The 14,733-nt window shown below is 70.2% G+C and overlaps 1 protein-coding gene across 1 annotated transcript in view; it reads left to right on the forward strand.

The window, feature by feature from the left end:
• The window catches only part of LOC102450200 (ATP-dependent 6-phosphofructokinase, liver type), a 29,695-nt gene extending 15,200 nt beyond the window's left edge, over positions 1 to 14,495 (forward strand). Inside the window, exons 5-22 of the mRNA XM_075937309.1 lie at positions 822 to 987; positions 1,168 to 1,212; positions 1,769 to 1,877; positions 2,263 to 2,358; positions 3,411 to 3,503; positions 3,989 to 4,114; positions 4,716 to 4,780; positions 5,071 to 5,134; positions 6,570 to 6,716; positions 7,001 to 7,071; positions 7,599 to 7,686; positions 8,726 to 8,878; positions 9,496 to 9,660; positions 10,548 to 10,609; positions 11,438 to 11,549; positions 12,361 to 12,460; positions 12,988 to 13,093; positions 13,493 to 14,495. Coding sequence (XP_075793424.1) covers positions 822 to 987; positions 1,168 to 1,212; positions 1,769 to 1,877; positions 2,263 to 2,358; positions 3,411 to 3,503; positions 3,989 to 4,114; positions 4,716 to 4,780; positions 5,071 to 5,134; positions 6,570 to 6,716; positions 7,001 to 7,071; positions 7,599 to 7,686; positions 8,726 to 8,878; positions 9,496 to 9,660; positions 10,548 to 10,609; positions 11,438 to 11,549; positions 12,361 to 12,460; positions 12,988 to 13,093; positions 13,493 to 13,640 — 1,916 coding nt within the window. The 3' untranslated portion in view covers positions 13,641 to 14,495. The remainder of the gene's footprint in view (positions 1 to 821; positions 988 to 1,167; positions 1,213 to 1,768; positions 1,878 to 2,262; positions 2,359 to 3,410; positions 3,504 to 3,988; positions 4,115 to 4,715; positions 4,781 to 5,070; positions 5,135 to 6,569; positions 6,717 to 7,000; positions 7,072 to 7,598; positions 7,687 to 8,725; positions 8,879 to 9,495; positions 9,661 to 10,547; positions 10,610 to 11,437; positions 11,550 to 12,360; positions 12,461 to 12,987; positions 13,094 to 13,492) is intronic.
• Positions 14,496 to 14,733: the final 238 nt, after the last annotated feature.

The raw sequence follows: 14,733 nt of genomic DNA on the forward strand, positions 1-14,733 counted from the left end.
GAGGAAAGATCATTTGGGAATCTCACCCCTATTCTAAAAATCAGGGCACACAATTAACCACTGCCAGGTTAATAAAAAGGAAGGAGAAAACTTTTATTATTACAACAATATTCCTGTTTCAAGCGTAAGGATCAGAGGGAAAGGTAACAAAATCTACTCGTGGAGGAATTACACCATGGGCTAGAACTTAGTTACAAAGAAAAGCCAGACATCTCTTAAGCGGTGCCAGATCTCAGCTCCCGTACCCAACCCCTAAAACAATAAAACCTAACGAAGCTACCCAGCCTTTACCCTACTTACAGAAAATGAAGAATTGTGTCTTGGAGCAGAGGACAAGCATGTCTCTCTCTCTCCAAGTCCCGTGCGGGCGCAGGGGCGGGTGGGCCTGGCGTCCGAACACCAGTCGGAAAGGGGATAGCCGGGAACACGTCCAGGACGGAGGCGGGCGAGCTCGTGGCGGTGGTCTGACAGGCTCACGGGGCCAATCGCCAGGGAATTACCCCCAGTCTAGGCAGGGTTTTGAGTCACTCTCCTTACCGCCAGCTGGCAGCTCTGCTTTTCTCCCGCTCCGGTTCCGGGCTGGGCAGCGGCTTCCGGCTTTTCTGCAGCAATCTGCTTGCAAGACTCAGGACAGCGGCTGGTCCTGTGGACACCGTTCCGGCAGAGCGGAGGGAGCTCCATCTATCAGAGCCCACTCTCCCCCGGAGCTGGGGCCGTGTCTTGCTCTGCGAGGAGGCCCGGGAGCGGGTCGCTGCTAGGGATGGGCCGGGCTGGCGCAGTTCACGTACCGTGTAACCGATCGGACTCTCGGGTTCCCGCAGGGAAGATCACGGAGGACGTGGCTAAGAAGTACTGCCACCTGAACATCGTCGGCCTGGTGGGCTCCATCGACAATGACTTCTGCGGCACGGACATGACCATCGGCACGGACTCCGCGCTGCACCGCATCATGGAGGTGATCGATGCCATCACCACCACGGCCCAGAGGTGAGCAGGCGTCCCTCGCGGGCGGCTCCCTGTCGCAGGACGCGCCCCCCAGCACGGGGACACGGCGCGCCCCCCCCTTCACGCCCACGCCCTGCGGGGCTTCTGCTGACTGAACTGAGACGCTCGACCTAGCAGCACGACTGCGCCCCAAACTCTGACCTGCCTCCCCGCTCTTTGCAGCCACCAGCGGACCTTCGTGCTGGAGGTGATGGGCAGGCACTGCGGGTAAGGAGGGCCCTTGGGGGCGAGGGTGGCTGTCTGGGATCGGGGGAGGAGGGGGTGATTGCTGGGGGTGCCGGGGGCGGGGATGGGATGGGTGGCGGGTAGGAGTGGAGGAAGCGCTGCTGAGGGCAACGGGCGGTCTGCGCTGTATGGGCCAAGGGTGACCGTGGAGCGAGTGGAACATTCCATCGGTCACACGGTGGCAGGGAAGGGTCCCGCCCCTCAGCATAGGCTCCGCCCCCTCCTGGGTCCCGCTGAGCCGGTTCGTTGGAGGAGTGGCGCGCCCTGGGGCCGGTGGAGCGAAGGCCGCGGCCAGGGGAGCCAGGCGGTGGCTCGCTGTGGCGGAAGGGAGGCGCTGCTCGCTCTGTGGCGACTAGCAGCGGGCGCGGGCCGGCCCAAGGCGAACGCTCTCCCGGCTCGGCCCGGTGCCGCCACAGACAGGCCGGCTCGTGCTTGTCCCGAGGTTGGGACACGCGTCCATCCCAGGCCACGGCTTTTCCCTCCAGCCCTGCGGCTGTGGGCCTGGCGGCCGCGCTGCTCACCGGGCTCTGCCCTCCAGGTACCTGGCGCTGGTGTCCGCCCTGGCCTCGGGCGCCGACTGGCTCTTCATCCCCGAGGCCCCGCCCGAGGACGGCTGGGAGGATTTCATGTGCGAGAGGCTGGGGGAGGTGAGTGCCGCCAGCGCCGGCCCGCCCGCTTCCTCTCCTCGGGCAGCTTCTGTCCCTCCCCGCCGCCTGGCGCCCTGCTTCCCGGAAGGGGCAGAGTTGGGACCCGCCCCCCTTTCCGAGGCGTCCTCATTAGCTTGCACCGGGGGCTGTTTCCTTGACGAGCAGCCTTGGTCATTGTGGTGGGGCGACGGCCCCAGGGGAACAGGACTGCCGGAGCCCCCAGCCTCTGTGGAGGGTGCGGCGACCCCCAGGACCAAGGAGCCTGCGGTGCCCGGCTGCGGGGAGCCGATGAGCAGCGCTGAGCATGGAGGGGACGCCCCCCCCCCCGGAGTCTGCCTGCTCCAGCCGGCGCCGGTTAAGCTCGGCTTTGTCTTTCTCGGCGCAGACGCGCAGCAGAGGATCCCGGCTCAACATCATCATCATCGCCGAAGGCGCCATTGACAGGCACGGCAAGCCCATCACCTCCGGCTACGTGAAGGATGTAAGGGGGACGCTGGGGGGCGCGGGCCACACGGAGGCTGGGAGGTGCTGGGGGGTGCGGGCCAGGCGAGGGCTGGGAGGTGCTGGGGGGCGCGGGCCACACGGAGGCTGGGAGGTGCTGGGTGGTGTGGGCCAGGCGAGGGCTGGGAGGTGCTGGGGGGCGCGGGCCACACGGAGGCTGGGAGGTGCTGGGTGGTGTGGGCCGGGCGGGGGCTGGGAGGTGCTGGGGGGTGTTGGCCGGGCGTGGGCTGGGAGGTGCTGGGTGGTGTGGGCCGGGCGGGGGCTGGGAGGTGCTGGGGGGTGCGGGCCAGGCGGGGGCTGGGAGGTGCTGGGGGGTGCGGGCCAGGCGGGGGCTGGGAGGTGCTTGGGGGTGCGGGCCAGGCGGGGGCTGGGAGGTGCTGGGGGGTGCGGGCCAGGCGGGGGCTGGGAGGTGCTTGGGGGTGCGGGCCAGGCGGGGGCTGGGAGGTGCTGGGTGGTGTGGGCCAGGCGAGGGCTGGGAGGTGCTGGGGGGTGTGGGCCAGGCGGGGGCTGGGAGGTGCTGGGGGGTGCGGGCCAGGCGGGGGCTGGGAGGTGCTGGGGGGTGCGGGCCAGGCGGGGGCTGGGAGGTGCTGGGGGGTGCGGGCCAGGCGGGGGCTGGGAGGTGCTGGGGGGTGCGGGCCAGGCGGGGGCTGGGAGGTGCTGGGGGGTGCGGGCCAGGCGGGGGCTGGGAGGTGCTGGGGGGTGTGGGCCAGGCGAGGGCTGGGAGGTGCTGGGGGGTGTGGGCCAGGCGGGGGCTGGGAGGTGCTGGGGGGTGCGGGCCAGGCGGGGGCTGGGAGGTGCTGGGGGGTGCGGGCCAGGTGGGGGCTGGGAGGTGCTGGGGGGTGCGGGCCAGGCGGGGGCTGGGAGGTGCTGGGGGGTGTGGGCCAGGCGGGGGCTGGGAGGTGCTGGGGGGTGTGGGCCAGGCGAGGGCTGGGAGGTGCTGGGGGGTGTGGGCCAGGCGAGGGCTGGGAGGTGCTAGGGGGTGCGGGCTGGGCGGGGCCTGGAACCCACTTGCTCTCTTGTCTCTGCAAACAGCTGGTCGTGCAGCGCCTCGGCTTCGACACCCGGGTGACGGTTCTGGGGCACGTGCAGCGCGGCGGGACGCCCTCGGCCTTCGATCGCGTGCTGGTGGGTGCCAGTGTTTGGCGGCGCGGGGGCCGGGGCCTCGGCCAGGGGGGGAAATGCCGGCTCGATGGCGAGGAAGGGGGCTTGCTGACCCGAGCGCGGCATCGGTGGGTGCTTTATCCCGGGGCACAGAAGCCAGGCCGGGGCGTTCCCTGCCCCCAGGGAGTGTCCTCCTCCGAGCCGCTAACTGCCCTAATCTTAAATAACCGAGTGACCCTCTGGGCCCCGCTCACCAAACCGAGGGAGGCAGCCCGCCGAGCCCACCCGGCGCCCAGCAGCGCCTGTCCCTGGTGTGTTGGGGCGGGGGCACGCTCGCTGGGATCGTCGCGGTGGGGTGTCCGTGGCAGCCCGACGTGGCCACGCTCTCGTGACGCTGGCAGGTCCGTGCCAGGCGCCCCGCTAGCATGGCTGTCTGACCGGCGGGCGTGAGCCGTGGGGCGTGGCCGGCTGGGGGCGTGGCCTCTCACCGGGTCCCCGTGCCCCCGCAGAGCAGTAAGATGGGGATGGAAGCCGTGATGGCGCTGCTGGAGGCCACGCCGGACACGCCCGCCTGCGTGGTGAGCCTCTCCGGGAACCAGTCCGTCCGCCTGCCCCTCATGGAGTGCGTCCAGGTGGTGAGTACGCAGGGCAGCTCCGGGTGGGCAGCTGCCTGTGGCCGCCGTGCTCTGCTGTGGCACAGGACAGAGACACCCAGGGCAGGAGTCCGGCCCAAACGGAGGGATCTGGGGGTCTCCGCACGGGCCTGCTGGGGGGTGGCATTAGCTCGGACACCTTGAGCCCCAGGGTCTGCCAATTTCACGTCCCGGTACAGGGTGAACCTCTGAAAACTGGGACTCGGGTCCAGCAGCGTCCGTGGTCCGACGGGACCTCCCATGTCCCTGGGCCAGAGAGCCCCGGTGGCCGAGTGTCGGGCGCGGCAGGAGGACCAGTGGCCAGGGAGCAGAGCCGGACGGGGGGACCAGAACTGACCACTTTGGTCCAGCACACTCCAGCTGGTCAGGCCCCGAGGGGGCCAGCCATGGGAGGTCCAACCTGAACCGCCCTTCGGCTGCTGTCCGGAGCCCGGGTCTCTGTGACTCTGCGGCCTTGTGCTGGCGTGAGCAGGCCTGTTCGTCCCTCGCCGGGCTCAGGGTTCCCCACAGGGAATCGGCCAGTGGCCTCCCGCTGCCGCGTGCAGCCTCCTCTCTGACGCCTCCCTCCCTCTCTGTCCCGCAGACCAAGGACGTGCAGAAGGCGATGGACGAGAAGCGGTTCGAAGAGGCCATTCAGCTCCGGGGGAGGTGAGGCCCGGACGGGCGGAGCAGCAGTTCCTGGGGTCGAGCGTCGCTCCCTCGTTTCAGGGGACTGAGCGCTGGGGGAGGCGGGGTGGGCTTAGCAGGGCCAGTAGCCCCTCTCCCGCTCGCCCCTGCCTCCAGCTGCTCCAGGGGGATCGGAGCTGTGCATCGGGCGTGGTGGGAGAGGCTTTCTCACCTCCAGTCCTTTCCCCTTTCCCAGTGAAGTCCCCCTGCCTCGCCGGGTGGGTCCCGCTCGGGGTGCGGGGCGACCGGCTCATCCCGCGTTCTCCCCCCAGGAGCTTTGAGAACAACTGGAACATTTACAAGCTCCTGGCGCACCAGAAGACGACCCAGCGGAAGGTAAGGGGGGAGGCGGTGCAGAGGGCACTGGGGCTCGCAGGGCGCGTCGGGCAGAGCCTGCTAGCTTAGGAAAGAGGGGTACCCCTCGTGCACCCGGACACGCCCACCCGCACAGCCACCTGCGCACACCCACTGTGTGCCCAGACATATCGCACACAGCAGTGCACCCACCCGTGTGCACCAGTACATCTGCACTGACACCGCCACTCGTGCACACACAAACACCCAGCTGCATGCTCCCACTGGTACACTCACCTGAGTGCACCAATATGTCTGCATAGACACAGCCACTGGTGTATGCGCAGTGCACCCACCCCTGTGCACCAGTACGTCTGCACTGACACCGCCACTCGTGCGTACACACACCCAGCTGCGTGCACACATCCTACCTGGGGGCATCAGCACACTCCCCTGTGGATAGGCCCACCGTCCTGCTCTCTCTCCCCTCCAAAACCCCCCAAAGCACCAGGAGGCAGGTCGCTTTGCAGTGGGGGAGCCCTCCTGATGAGAGCGATGGAGATCTCTCCGGGGGGGGGGATAGGGGGCGTGCGGGCTGTCACGAGCAGCGCGTGGTCCTTGGAGGGGCGGGTGGGGGAGGGGAGCCACGTGTGCCGGGCGCTCCCCAGGCTCAGCAGAGCGTCAGCAGCCAACTCTGCTCGCCATGGGGCCCCCTTCCACACCTGCCCACGTGGCAGGGGGCCAGTGGGGAGCCGATGAAGGGGCAGCTCACGGCCGCACTGCTCCTGGTGCTGCCGGGGGTCAGCGCCCCCTCCGGTCCAGAGAACTCGTGGTCGCAACAATCCCTGGAGCTGCACGGCCGTGTGTCCCAGGGCCAGGCGGTTGCGTGGGGCTCTGCTGACGTGGCCGGCGTGATGGGGCCGGGAGGTTGCATGGTGCTCTGCTGATGTGGCCGGGGTGACGTGACTGGGCACCTGCGTAGGGCTCCACTGACGTGGCCGGGGTGACAGGGCTGAGCGGTTGTGTGGGGCTTTGCTGACGTGGCCAGGGAGACACGGCCGAGTGGTTGTGTGGGGCTTTGCTGACGTGGCCAGGCTGCTGCGTGGCGCTCCGCTGACGTGGCCGGGATGACGGGGCCAGGCAGCTATGTGGGGCTCCGCTGACGTGGCCAGGGAGACACGGCTGAGTGGTTGCGTGGGGCTTTGCTGACATGGCCAGGCTGCTGCGTGGCGCTCCGCTGATGTGGCCAGGGTGACAAGGCCGAGCGGTTGTGTGGGGCTTCGCTGACGTGGCCGGGGTGACAGGGCTGAGTGGTTGTGTGGGGCTTTGCTGACGTGGCCAGGCTGCTGCGTGGCGCTCCGCTGACGTGGCCAGGGTGACGGGGCTGGGCGGTTGCGTGGCACTCCGCTGGCGCGTGGCTGGTGCGTGGCGGGCAGCGCCGTGTACCAACTGGTGCTGTTTGCCTCCCTCCCCACAGACGCCGTTCGGCCTGGCCATCCTGAACGTGGGCGCGCCGGCGGCCGGCATGAACGCGGCGGTGCGCTCGGCCGTGCGCATCGGCATCTCCCAGGGCCACACGGTCTACGTGGCGAACGATGGCTTTGAAGGCTTGGCCAAGGGCCAGGTAGACCTCTCCGCGTGACGGGGTGGGGTGACGGCGGCGGGGGGCTCTGGGACACCGCCCCGACACTCATTGCAGGCCACGGCCTCGTGGGAACAGCCCTGGCGGGTGTAGGCCGGGCCACCGGGCCATCAGCGGGCCCCGGCCAATGGGCGCGTAAGCAGCCAAATGCCACCCGCCCCCTTCTCGCGGCTCGGAGCCGGGGATCGGCTGACGGGGGTGGCCGGCGGGCGGGCTGGGAGCGAACGGGAGGGGCCGGCCTGTGGTCACGACGTTGCTCCCTGCAGATCCGCGAGGTGGGCTGGCACGACGTCGCCGGCTGGCTGGGGCGCGGCGGGTCCATGCTGGGCACCAAGCGGTAAGTGCGACCAGAGGGCGGGGCTGGGAGGGGGCAGGAGCAGAGAGCCGGGGGCCGAGCGCCAGGACCGCTGGGAGCAGGGCTGGCCCCACACGTCCCCGGACACTCTGGGGCGCCCCAGCCCAATCGCGGGCAGCCCCGTGGGAGCGTGGAGCGTGGCCCCCAGCGTCGTGCAGGCCAGGGAACGTCACCCGGGGGGACCTGCGCCAGCCCACGGCTCCTGGCTGAGCTAGAGCAGAACGGCCAGGCCAAGGGTCCGTCCGGCCCCGCGTCCTGTCGGCCCACAGCGGCCAAGGCCAGGTGCCCCAGAGGAGTAACCAGAACAGGGAACCACCCAGGGATCCCTCCCCCGGCGCCCACTCCCAGCCCCTGCCAGCCGAGCGCTCGTGACTGGGGCAGGGCGGGATTTCTCTCCCCGGCCCGTCCGGGTGACATGCCGGTGCCGGTGCCTGTCCCTGGGGGCAGGGGGTTCCGAGGGCCAGCGTGGGGCCGTGCTGCGCTCAGCCGCCCCTTGCTTGGCTTCACAGGACTCTTCCCAAGACCTGCCTGGAGAAGATCGTGGAGAACGTGCGGAAGTTCAACATCCACGGCCTGCTCGTCGTGGGCGGCTTTGAGGTGGGCGAGGCGGCTGGCCCCGGTGGCCGGGCGATTATTTTGCGTGACGTGTGTTCCAGGGGGAACGCCCCCTCCCCTCCCGATCTGAAAGGACGAATGCCTTCACACGGGCCCGGCGCCAGGCCAGACGTGGGCCCGGGGGGCTGCCGGGCGCTCCAGTCACCTGGCTGCAGCCCCCCTCTTGGCAGGCTCCCCCACCGCTTGCTGGTGCCACGTTTAAAGCAGGGGCTATTGGAGCAGCTTCCTGGCCCCCCAAGACAGCACAGTCCCTCCAGGACACCCTCCCCGGAGCTCCCCCTCAGTGTCCAGCTGAACCCTTCCCGGAGCAAGGAGCCTAGAGACTTTGCTGGGGAATTTCTAAGACAGAGACCTGGGCAAAGCTGCCCCTGCACTTCACTCCCACCCGCAGAGTCGTCCCCCTTACCCCCCCGGCTCAGAGCAGCTCTTGGCCTTCTGGGGTCCCCTCTTGGAGATGCCTTTTGTCTTGGGTCCTTCCTGCTTCCGCCCCACCCCCTGCAGCCGGCTGGGGAACAGGTGCCTCCTCGGCTGCCAGCCTCTGTGCTACGGGGCTTCCCCCGAGCGGAGGGTCCTGTCACAGCCAGGGCGGGGGGAATGGGACAGCCGCCAGGTAAATCGGTGCGCACGGAGTGGGAACTGGTAAATCGGTTCTGCGCTGACCCATTCCCCAAGCCACAGCCGCATGGTACAGACGCATGAGCTTTCCGGAGAGCTGGTGTCAGCGGTGGGATTCGCGGTTGGCAGGCCCCACAGGGAAAGCCGGTGGCTCGGCTGGGACGCTGCTGCTATTACGGGAGTGCCCGGGATCCCACCACCCCGCCGCACTCGGGGCTGCACGCACAGAACAGGGAGCCAGTCGGAGGGCTGACAGGCTGTTTGGGGGCTGCTTTGGGCGCCGGGCTGCGGGGGGGGCAGAGAGGCGAGCCGAGGCTGCTAGCACCCAGCACTGCGGGAGCACGTCCCTTCCCCGAGCACCGGCCCGTCCGGGGTGTGACGCTGCGGCTCGTGCTGCCCCCTGCAGGCCTACGAGGGGGTGCTGCAGCTGGTCGAGGCCCGTGGGCAGTACGAGGAGCTCTGCATCGTCATGTGCGTCATCCCAGCCACCATCAGCAACAACGTGCCCGGCACCGACTTCAGCCTGGGCTGCGACACGGCCGTCAATGCTGCCATGGAGGTGGGTGAGGCAGCGCGGGGCGGGTGCTGTGGGGCTGGGCCCCAGGCCGGGCTTGCTGGCGAGCCAGCGCCCTGGGGCCAGAGGGGCTGTCACCGGCGCCCTTGGGCCCCTGCTCCGGTCGCTGTCCCGCCCCCAGCAAATGCCCAGCCCAGCGGTGGCCGTGGGCACAGCCCTGCAGCCCTTCGGCCCGGGGAAGGAGCTGCTTTCCGGCTGCATTTCCAGCACGGGTCACCCCATGGCCCCCTGGCTGGGGGGCCCCCCATGGAGTGCTGCTCCTGCCGGGGCCAGCGTCCACAGCCCCTGCCTTCCCCGCCCTGGCTGGGTGCTCGCCGCTCAGCCCCTGCTGTGCCAGCCCCCAAAGGTGCCACCCCGGACAGACCCAGGCCTTCCTCAGCCCAGCCTGGGCCTCGCCCAGTGCCCCCCCGGCCGGACAGCAGGGCCCCCCGCACCGAGCCGCCCTGGCTCCGAGCAGCCGCTCAGCGGCCGAGTGCTCCTGTGACGCAGGGGCGGCGGGCGAGGGGCTGGCTCCCGTCGGGGATGCTCAGTCCTAGGGGTCCCCCGCGGGCCCCCGTGGTGCCGCCGGCGTTCCCGAGCCCCCTCTCGTCCCCCCGGCGCAGAGCTGTGACCGCATCAAGCAGTCGGCCTCCGGCACCAAGCGCCGCGTCTTCATCGTGGAGACCATGGGGGGCTACTGCGGGTACCTGTCGACCGTGACCGGCATCGCCGTGGGCGCCGACGCCGCCTACGTCTACGAGGATCCTTTCACCATTCACGACCTGAAGGTGAGCGCGCGCCCTGGCCCCCGCGGGGATGCACCCAGCTCTGTGCGGAGCGGGGCCCCCGGGGGAGCTGACGTACAGCAGCAGGGGGAGCATGCGGCAGGCGGCTTCGCCCTGGCCTTCCCTTCGGGCGTTTGGGGCCCCCGCAGCGCCAGTCGGTAATTGGCAGCAGCATCGTGAAAAGGAGGAGGAGTAGGGGTGGTTCCGGGGGAGAGTAAGCTGCCACCCCTGCCTTACTCGTCAAGGAGAGCAAAGCTGCAGGGAATTGGGGGAGGGCGTCTGTTGTGGATGAGGGGCAGGAAGGGCGCGACGTGGGCCGGGGGCTCTGACATGGATCCCTGGGCCCCAGGAGCACGAGGTCGCAGGGGAAGGGGAACAGCTCCTTGCATGGGCAAACGCGAGGGCTGGATTCCCAGAAGGCCAGTGGCAGAGGCTGGGAACTGCTGCCCGGAGGACGGGCCGCTGGCTTGGAGTCCTTGCGGGGTTCCCGGAATCATCCCCCCCATGCGCTGCGGCTGCCCAACCAGCAAACACGGGTGGGAAGCTTTCGGAAAGGGAAGCGAATATCGTATTGCCCTGTCTAAAGCCAGGTGTGGTCGCCGCATCTCGAGAAAGAGCTCGGTGTTGGCAAAGGTTCAGAAAAGGGCGACAGAAATGCGGAGGGGTTTGGCACAGGTCCCATGTGAAGAGAGATTCAAAAGACGGGGACTTTTCAGCTTAGAAAAGAGGAGACGGGGGGATAAGATCGAGGTCTATGAAATCTTGACTGGTGTGGAGAAAGTGACTAAAGAAGAGTCTTGATTCCTTCCTAGAACACAAGAACTAGGGGTGACCCAATGAAATGAATAGGGAGCAAGTTTAAAACTACCCGCCCCGTGTCTGTCTTGCAGGCCAACGTCGAGCACTTGACGGAGAAGATGAAGACTGACATTCAGAGGGGCCTGGTGCTCCGGTGAGTCGGCCCGGGGCTCCTCCACGCGGCCGCCCGCCGGCCCCCGCAGCACGCCCGGGGCGCCAGCACAGAACGGAGCCTCAGCCCCACCGTGCGCGGGGAGGGGCGAGTGGGGCTGCCCTTTCCCTGCTGAGCGGGTACCGAGTGGGAGGGACGTGAGCGGGGGTGCTGGGGTGAACTGGGGCCCGGTGTGGGGGAAGGCGGCGGAGTGGGGAGAGCAAACACGGCTGAGAAGTGAGAGCGGCGGGGGTGGGGCCACTGGTGGGGTGGGGCTCTGCTATGGGATGGGGTCAGTGGTGGGGCGGGGGCAATGGTGGGCGTGGGTCGCGTGTGGGGCGGGGCCAATGGTGGGCGTGGCTCCCGTGTGGGGCGGGGCCAATGGTGGGCGTGGCTCCCGTGTGGGGCGGGGCCAATGGTGGGCGGGGCTCCCTGGGGCGGGGTCAGAGTGGTGACTCTCTTTGGCCCGGCAGAGGCACCGCGGGGAGCAGCCACCATGTTGCGTCACTCAGCAGCGACGCGCCGGCGCCAGGCGGGCGGAAGCCTGATGCGAATTCTGCCGATGGGTGGGCGGTGGGGGCCCTGGTCCCTGGCAGGGCGGCGGCGGCAGGCCCGGCCCGTGGACCGGGTGCAGCCAGGCCCCGCGAGAGCTGCCTTAGGTGTGGCAGGGCCAGTGCCCCACAGGGAGGGAGCGAGGCCCCGCAGGCCTCTCATCACTAACACCCGCGGCGGGGGGCGGGGGCCCTGCCGGCTTGGCACCCCGGACGGTGCCGGGGCGGTGACCAGGCCGGGCTGGGGCTCCAGGAGGCTAAGGCGCCCCCTTGCCCCCAGCAACGAGAAATGCCACGAGCACTACACCACCGAGTTCCTCTACAACCTGTACTCCTCCGAGGGGCGCGGCGTCTTCGACTGCCGCATCAACGTGCTGGGGCACCTGCAGCAGGTAGGCCGCCGCCGCGCCCGGGCCGGGCCCCTCCGCTCCCCTCCCCTTCTCCTCTCGCGTGCTGCCGCCGCCGCCGGGCCGGGCCCCCTCCGCTCCCCTCCCCCTCTCCTCTCGCATGCCGCCGCCGCCGGGCCGGGCCCCCTCCGCTCCCCTCCCCTTCTCCTCTCGCATGCTGCCGCCGCCGCCGGGCCGGGCCCCCTCCGCTCCCCTCCCCCTCTCCTCTCGCATGCCGCCGCCGCCGGGCCGGGCCCCCTCCGCTCCCCTCCCCCTCTCCTCTCGCATGCCGCCGCCGCCGGGCCGGGCCCCCTCCGCTCCCCTCCCCCTCTCCTCTCGCATGCCGCCGCCGCCGCCGGGCCGGGCCCCCTCCGCTCCCCTCCCCCTCTCCTCTCGCATGCCGCCGCCGCCGGGCCGGGCCCCCTCTGCTCTCCTCCCCCTCCCCTCTTGTGTGCAGCTGCCGGGCCGGGCCCCCTCCGCTCCCCTCCCCGTCTCCTCCCCTCTCGCATGCCACTGCCGGGGAGCCGGGCCCCCTCTGCTCCCCTCTCCCTTCCCTCCCCTCTCACGTGCCGCCGCTGGGCCAGGCCCCCTCCTCTCCTCTCCCCTCTAGCGTGCCGCCACCATGACTGGGCCGGGCCGGGCCCCCTCCGCTCCCCTCCCCTCTCGCATGCTGTGCCCGGGGCTGGAGGTGCCGTAGGGCCCGCAGGGTGGGGCGCAGGGAGAGATGGACGCCTGCCCCCTCCCTGCCCGGGAACTGCCACCGGCCCCTTTCTTCCTGCCTTCATCGCCCACCCTGGGCCGCCCTCTCCCCCTGCAGGGCGGCGCCCCGACCCCTTTCGACCGGAACTACGGCACCAAGCTGGGCGTCAAGGCCGTGCTGTGGATGTCGGAGAAGCTGGGGCAGGCGTATCGCAAGGGTAGGGGCGCGGGCCGGGGGGCGCGGGGGCAGCATGTGCCGAGACACCAGCCCTGGGCAGCTGGCCCCCCCAAACGGCCGGGTGCTTTGCCAGCCTGCCTGGGGCCGAAAGGGGAGCAGAGGCCCCCAGTCGTGGCCTATGCTGAGCTGCCCGTCTGCCCGGGAGGAGCTGGGCTTGGCGCTGGGCCGGCTCTGGACCGGCCTGCGGGGGGAGGCGCAGGTCCTGCCCCGCCCGCGTGGGGAGCGCGCCGAGAGCTCCGGCCGCAGGGCTCAGGAGGCGCCGTGCTCCCCTCCGCTGGAGCTCTGCCCCCCCGGCTGTCCCAGGGTCGCCCCCGCTCTGCCCTGCTGCTGCCGGGTCTCCGGGGCAGGGCCGCAACCAGCGATACCACCCCAGGAGCAGCACGGGCTGTGAGCCCGCTCCCCGCCCTCGCCGAGTGGGGCGGCTGGGCTATCCCGGACCCTCTCCCCGCCTCCCCCCCCCCCCCGTGGCTGTGTCCGGGTGCTGCTCACGCCCGCCTGTGCCCGCAGGGCGCGTCTTCGCCAACTCGGCCGACTCGGCCTGCGTCATCGGGCTCCGCAAGAAGGTGGTGGCCTTCAGCCCCGTGACCGAGCTCAAGAAAGTCACCGACTTCGAGTAAGTCCCGCGTGGGGAGGGCCTGGCTCTCTGGCAGCAGGGCCGGGGCTGGCCTGGGGCGCGGGCGGCTCAGTCGGAGCTGGCGCAAGGCTCCCTGTCCCCTTCCTGCCTGCCGCCACTGCCCTCTGGCTTCCCACTCGCCTGCGTGCCACCCGCCGGGCACTTCCAGCCTGGCAGGGTTTGGTTTGGCATTTCCCTCCGCGACACGCGTCCCGTGGGCTGGAAACGGCGGGTGTGTCTGCCGGCTGTGTGGGGGGGCGGGCTGTCTGCCAGGTGTGTGTGGGCGGGGCTGTGTGGGAGAGGGCATGTTTGTGTCTGCCGGGTGTAGCTGGCCGCGTGGGGGTGTAGCTGCCGGCCGGCGGGTGGGCGCAGTCCGATCTCTCCCCTGCCTCCCCCCAGGCACAGGCTGCCGCAGGACCAGTGGTGGCTGAACCTGCGCCTCATGCTGAAGATGCTGGCCAACTACCAGATCAGCCTGACGGAGTACGTGGCTGGCAAGATGGAGCACGTCACCCGGCGCACCCTCAGCATCGAGAAGGGCTTCTAGCCCCGCCCCTCTGCCCTGCGCCGGGCCGGAGGCAGCCTGCCAGGATCTCCCACCTTCTGGGAACGACAATCGGCTCCGGAGCCGCTCACACTCCACCCCCCTCCGACCTCCCTCCCTCCCCGGGGCTGGGCTCTGGGGCCGGGCCTGCTGCTGGGTCGGGGGCCTCCGGTTTGGTGCCTGGCTAGAGCCCCCTTCCAGGGCCTGGTTCTCAGCCAGCTCTGAGGCCAGACCCTGGGAGGTCTGCAGGTGCCTAACTCCCCTGGGTTTGGTGGGGGTGGGGCGTGCGAGGCTCCCGGCGGCGCGTGGAAGAGGCGCGCGCTCCCCTCGTCTGGGCAGGGCCGATCTTCGTGCTCCCACGCGCGTTTTGCTGCCAGTATTTCGTGGCTCCGGAACGATTCCGCGGTTCACGCGTGGCCCAGGCTGTCGCCCCCGAGGACCTGGGAGCGGGGTGAGGGCCGGGTGCTCCAGCCAGCACCCAGGCACCCAAGAACATCTCCCGTCCGGCTCACCGGCCCGCTCCCCCAGCCGCCCGTGCCAAATGCACTTCCTCCCGGCAGCCGGAGTCTTCCCCGAGCACCAGCCGGCTCCAGTGTGCGGCGGGCGCCCGAGACCGTTCCCCACGAGTGCTTGGCCTCTTGCTTTCCGGAGCTGGCTCTAGCACAAGGTGCTACACTCCCTTCCCGGCCCTTGCTGCTGTTTCCCGTGCCCCACCCTGGCCCCTGCTCGAGCGGCGTGCCCGGGGTGGGGTAGCCACCGCATGTAGCCACCCCTGCGCAGGCTGGGCCGTGTCCCGGCGCTCTGTGCCGTCCCTCGTGCTGTCTGCTTGTGTCTCCCGATAAACCCGCTGAACCCAAACCGTGTCTGGACCGTGGTGTGCCCCTGCTGGGGGCGGGAGCACCGGCCCGTGGCTCGCCAGGCACCTCCGTGGCGCTGAAGGTGGGAGAGGAGAGGCTGTAGCTTGTAGTGGGGGCCCCTGGCCCATCCCTGGTTTACTCCCTGTGCGGGGGTGTTCTCGTCCGTCTGGCCTCCCAGCCGCAGAACCCCACCCAGCGTGGCCTCGGCAGGGCGGGGGCTCACTGGGTGCCACAGGAAA

Source organism: Pelodiscus sinensis, chromosome 10 (genome assembly GCF_049634645.1).
Source record: "Pelodiscus sinensis isolate JC-2024 chromosome 10, ASM4963464v1, whole genome shotgun sequence".
NCBI lineage: Eukaryota > Metazoa > Chordata > Testudines > Trionychidae > Pelodiscus > Pelodiscus sinensis.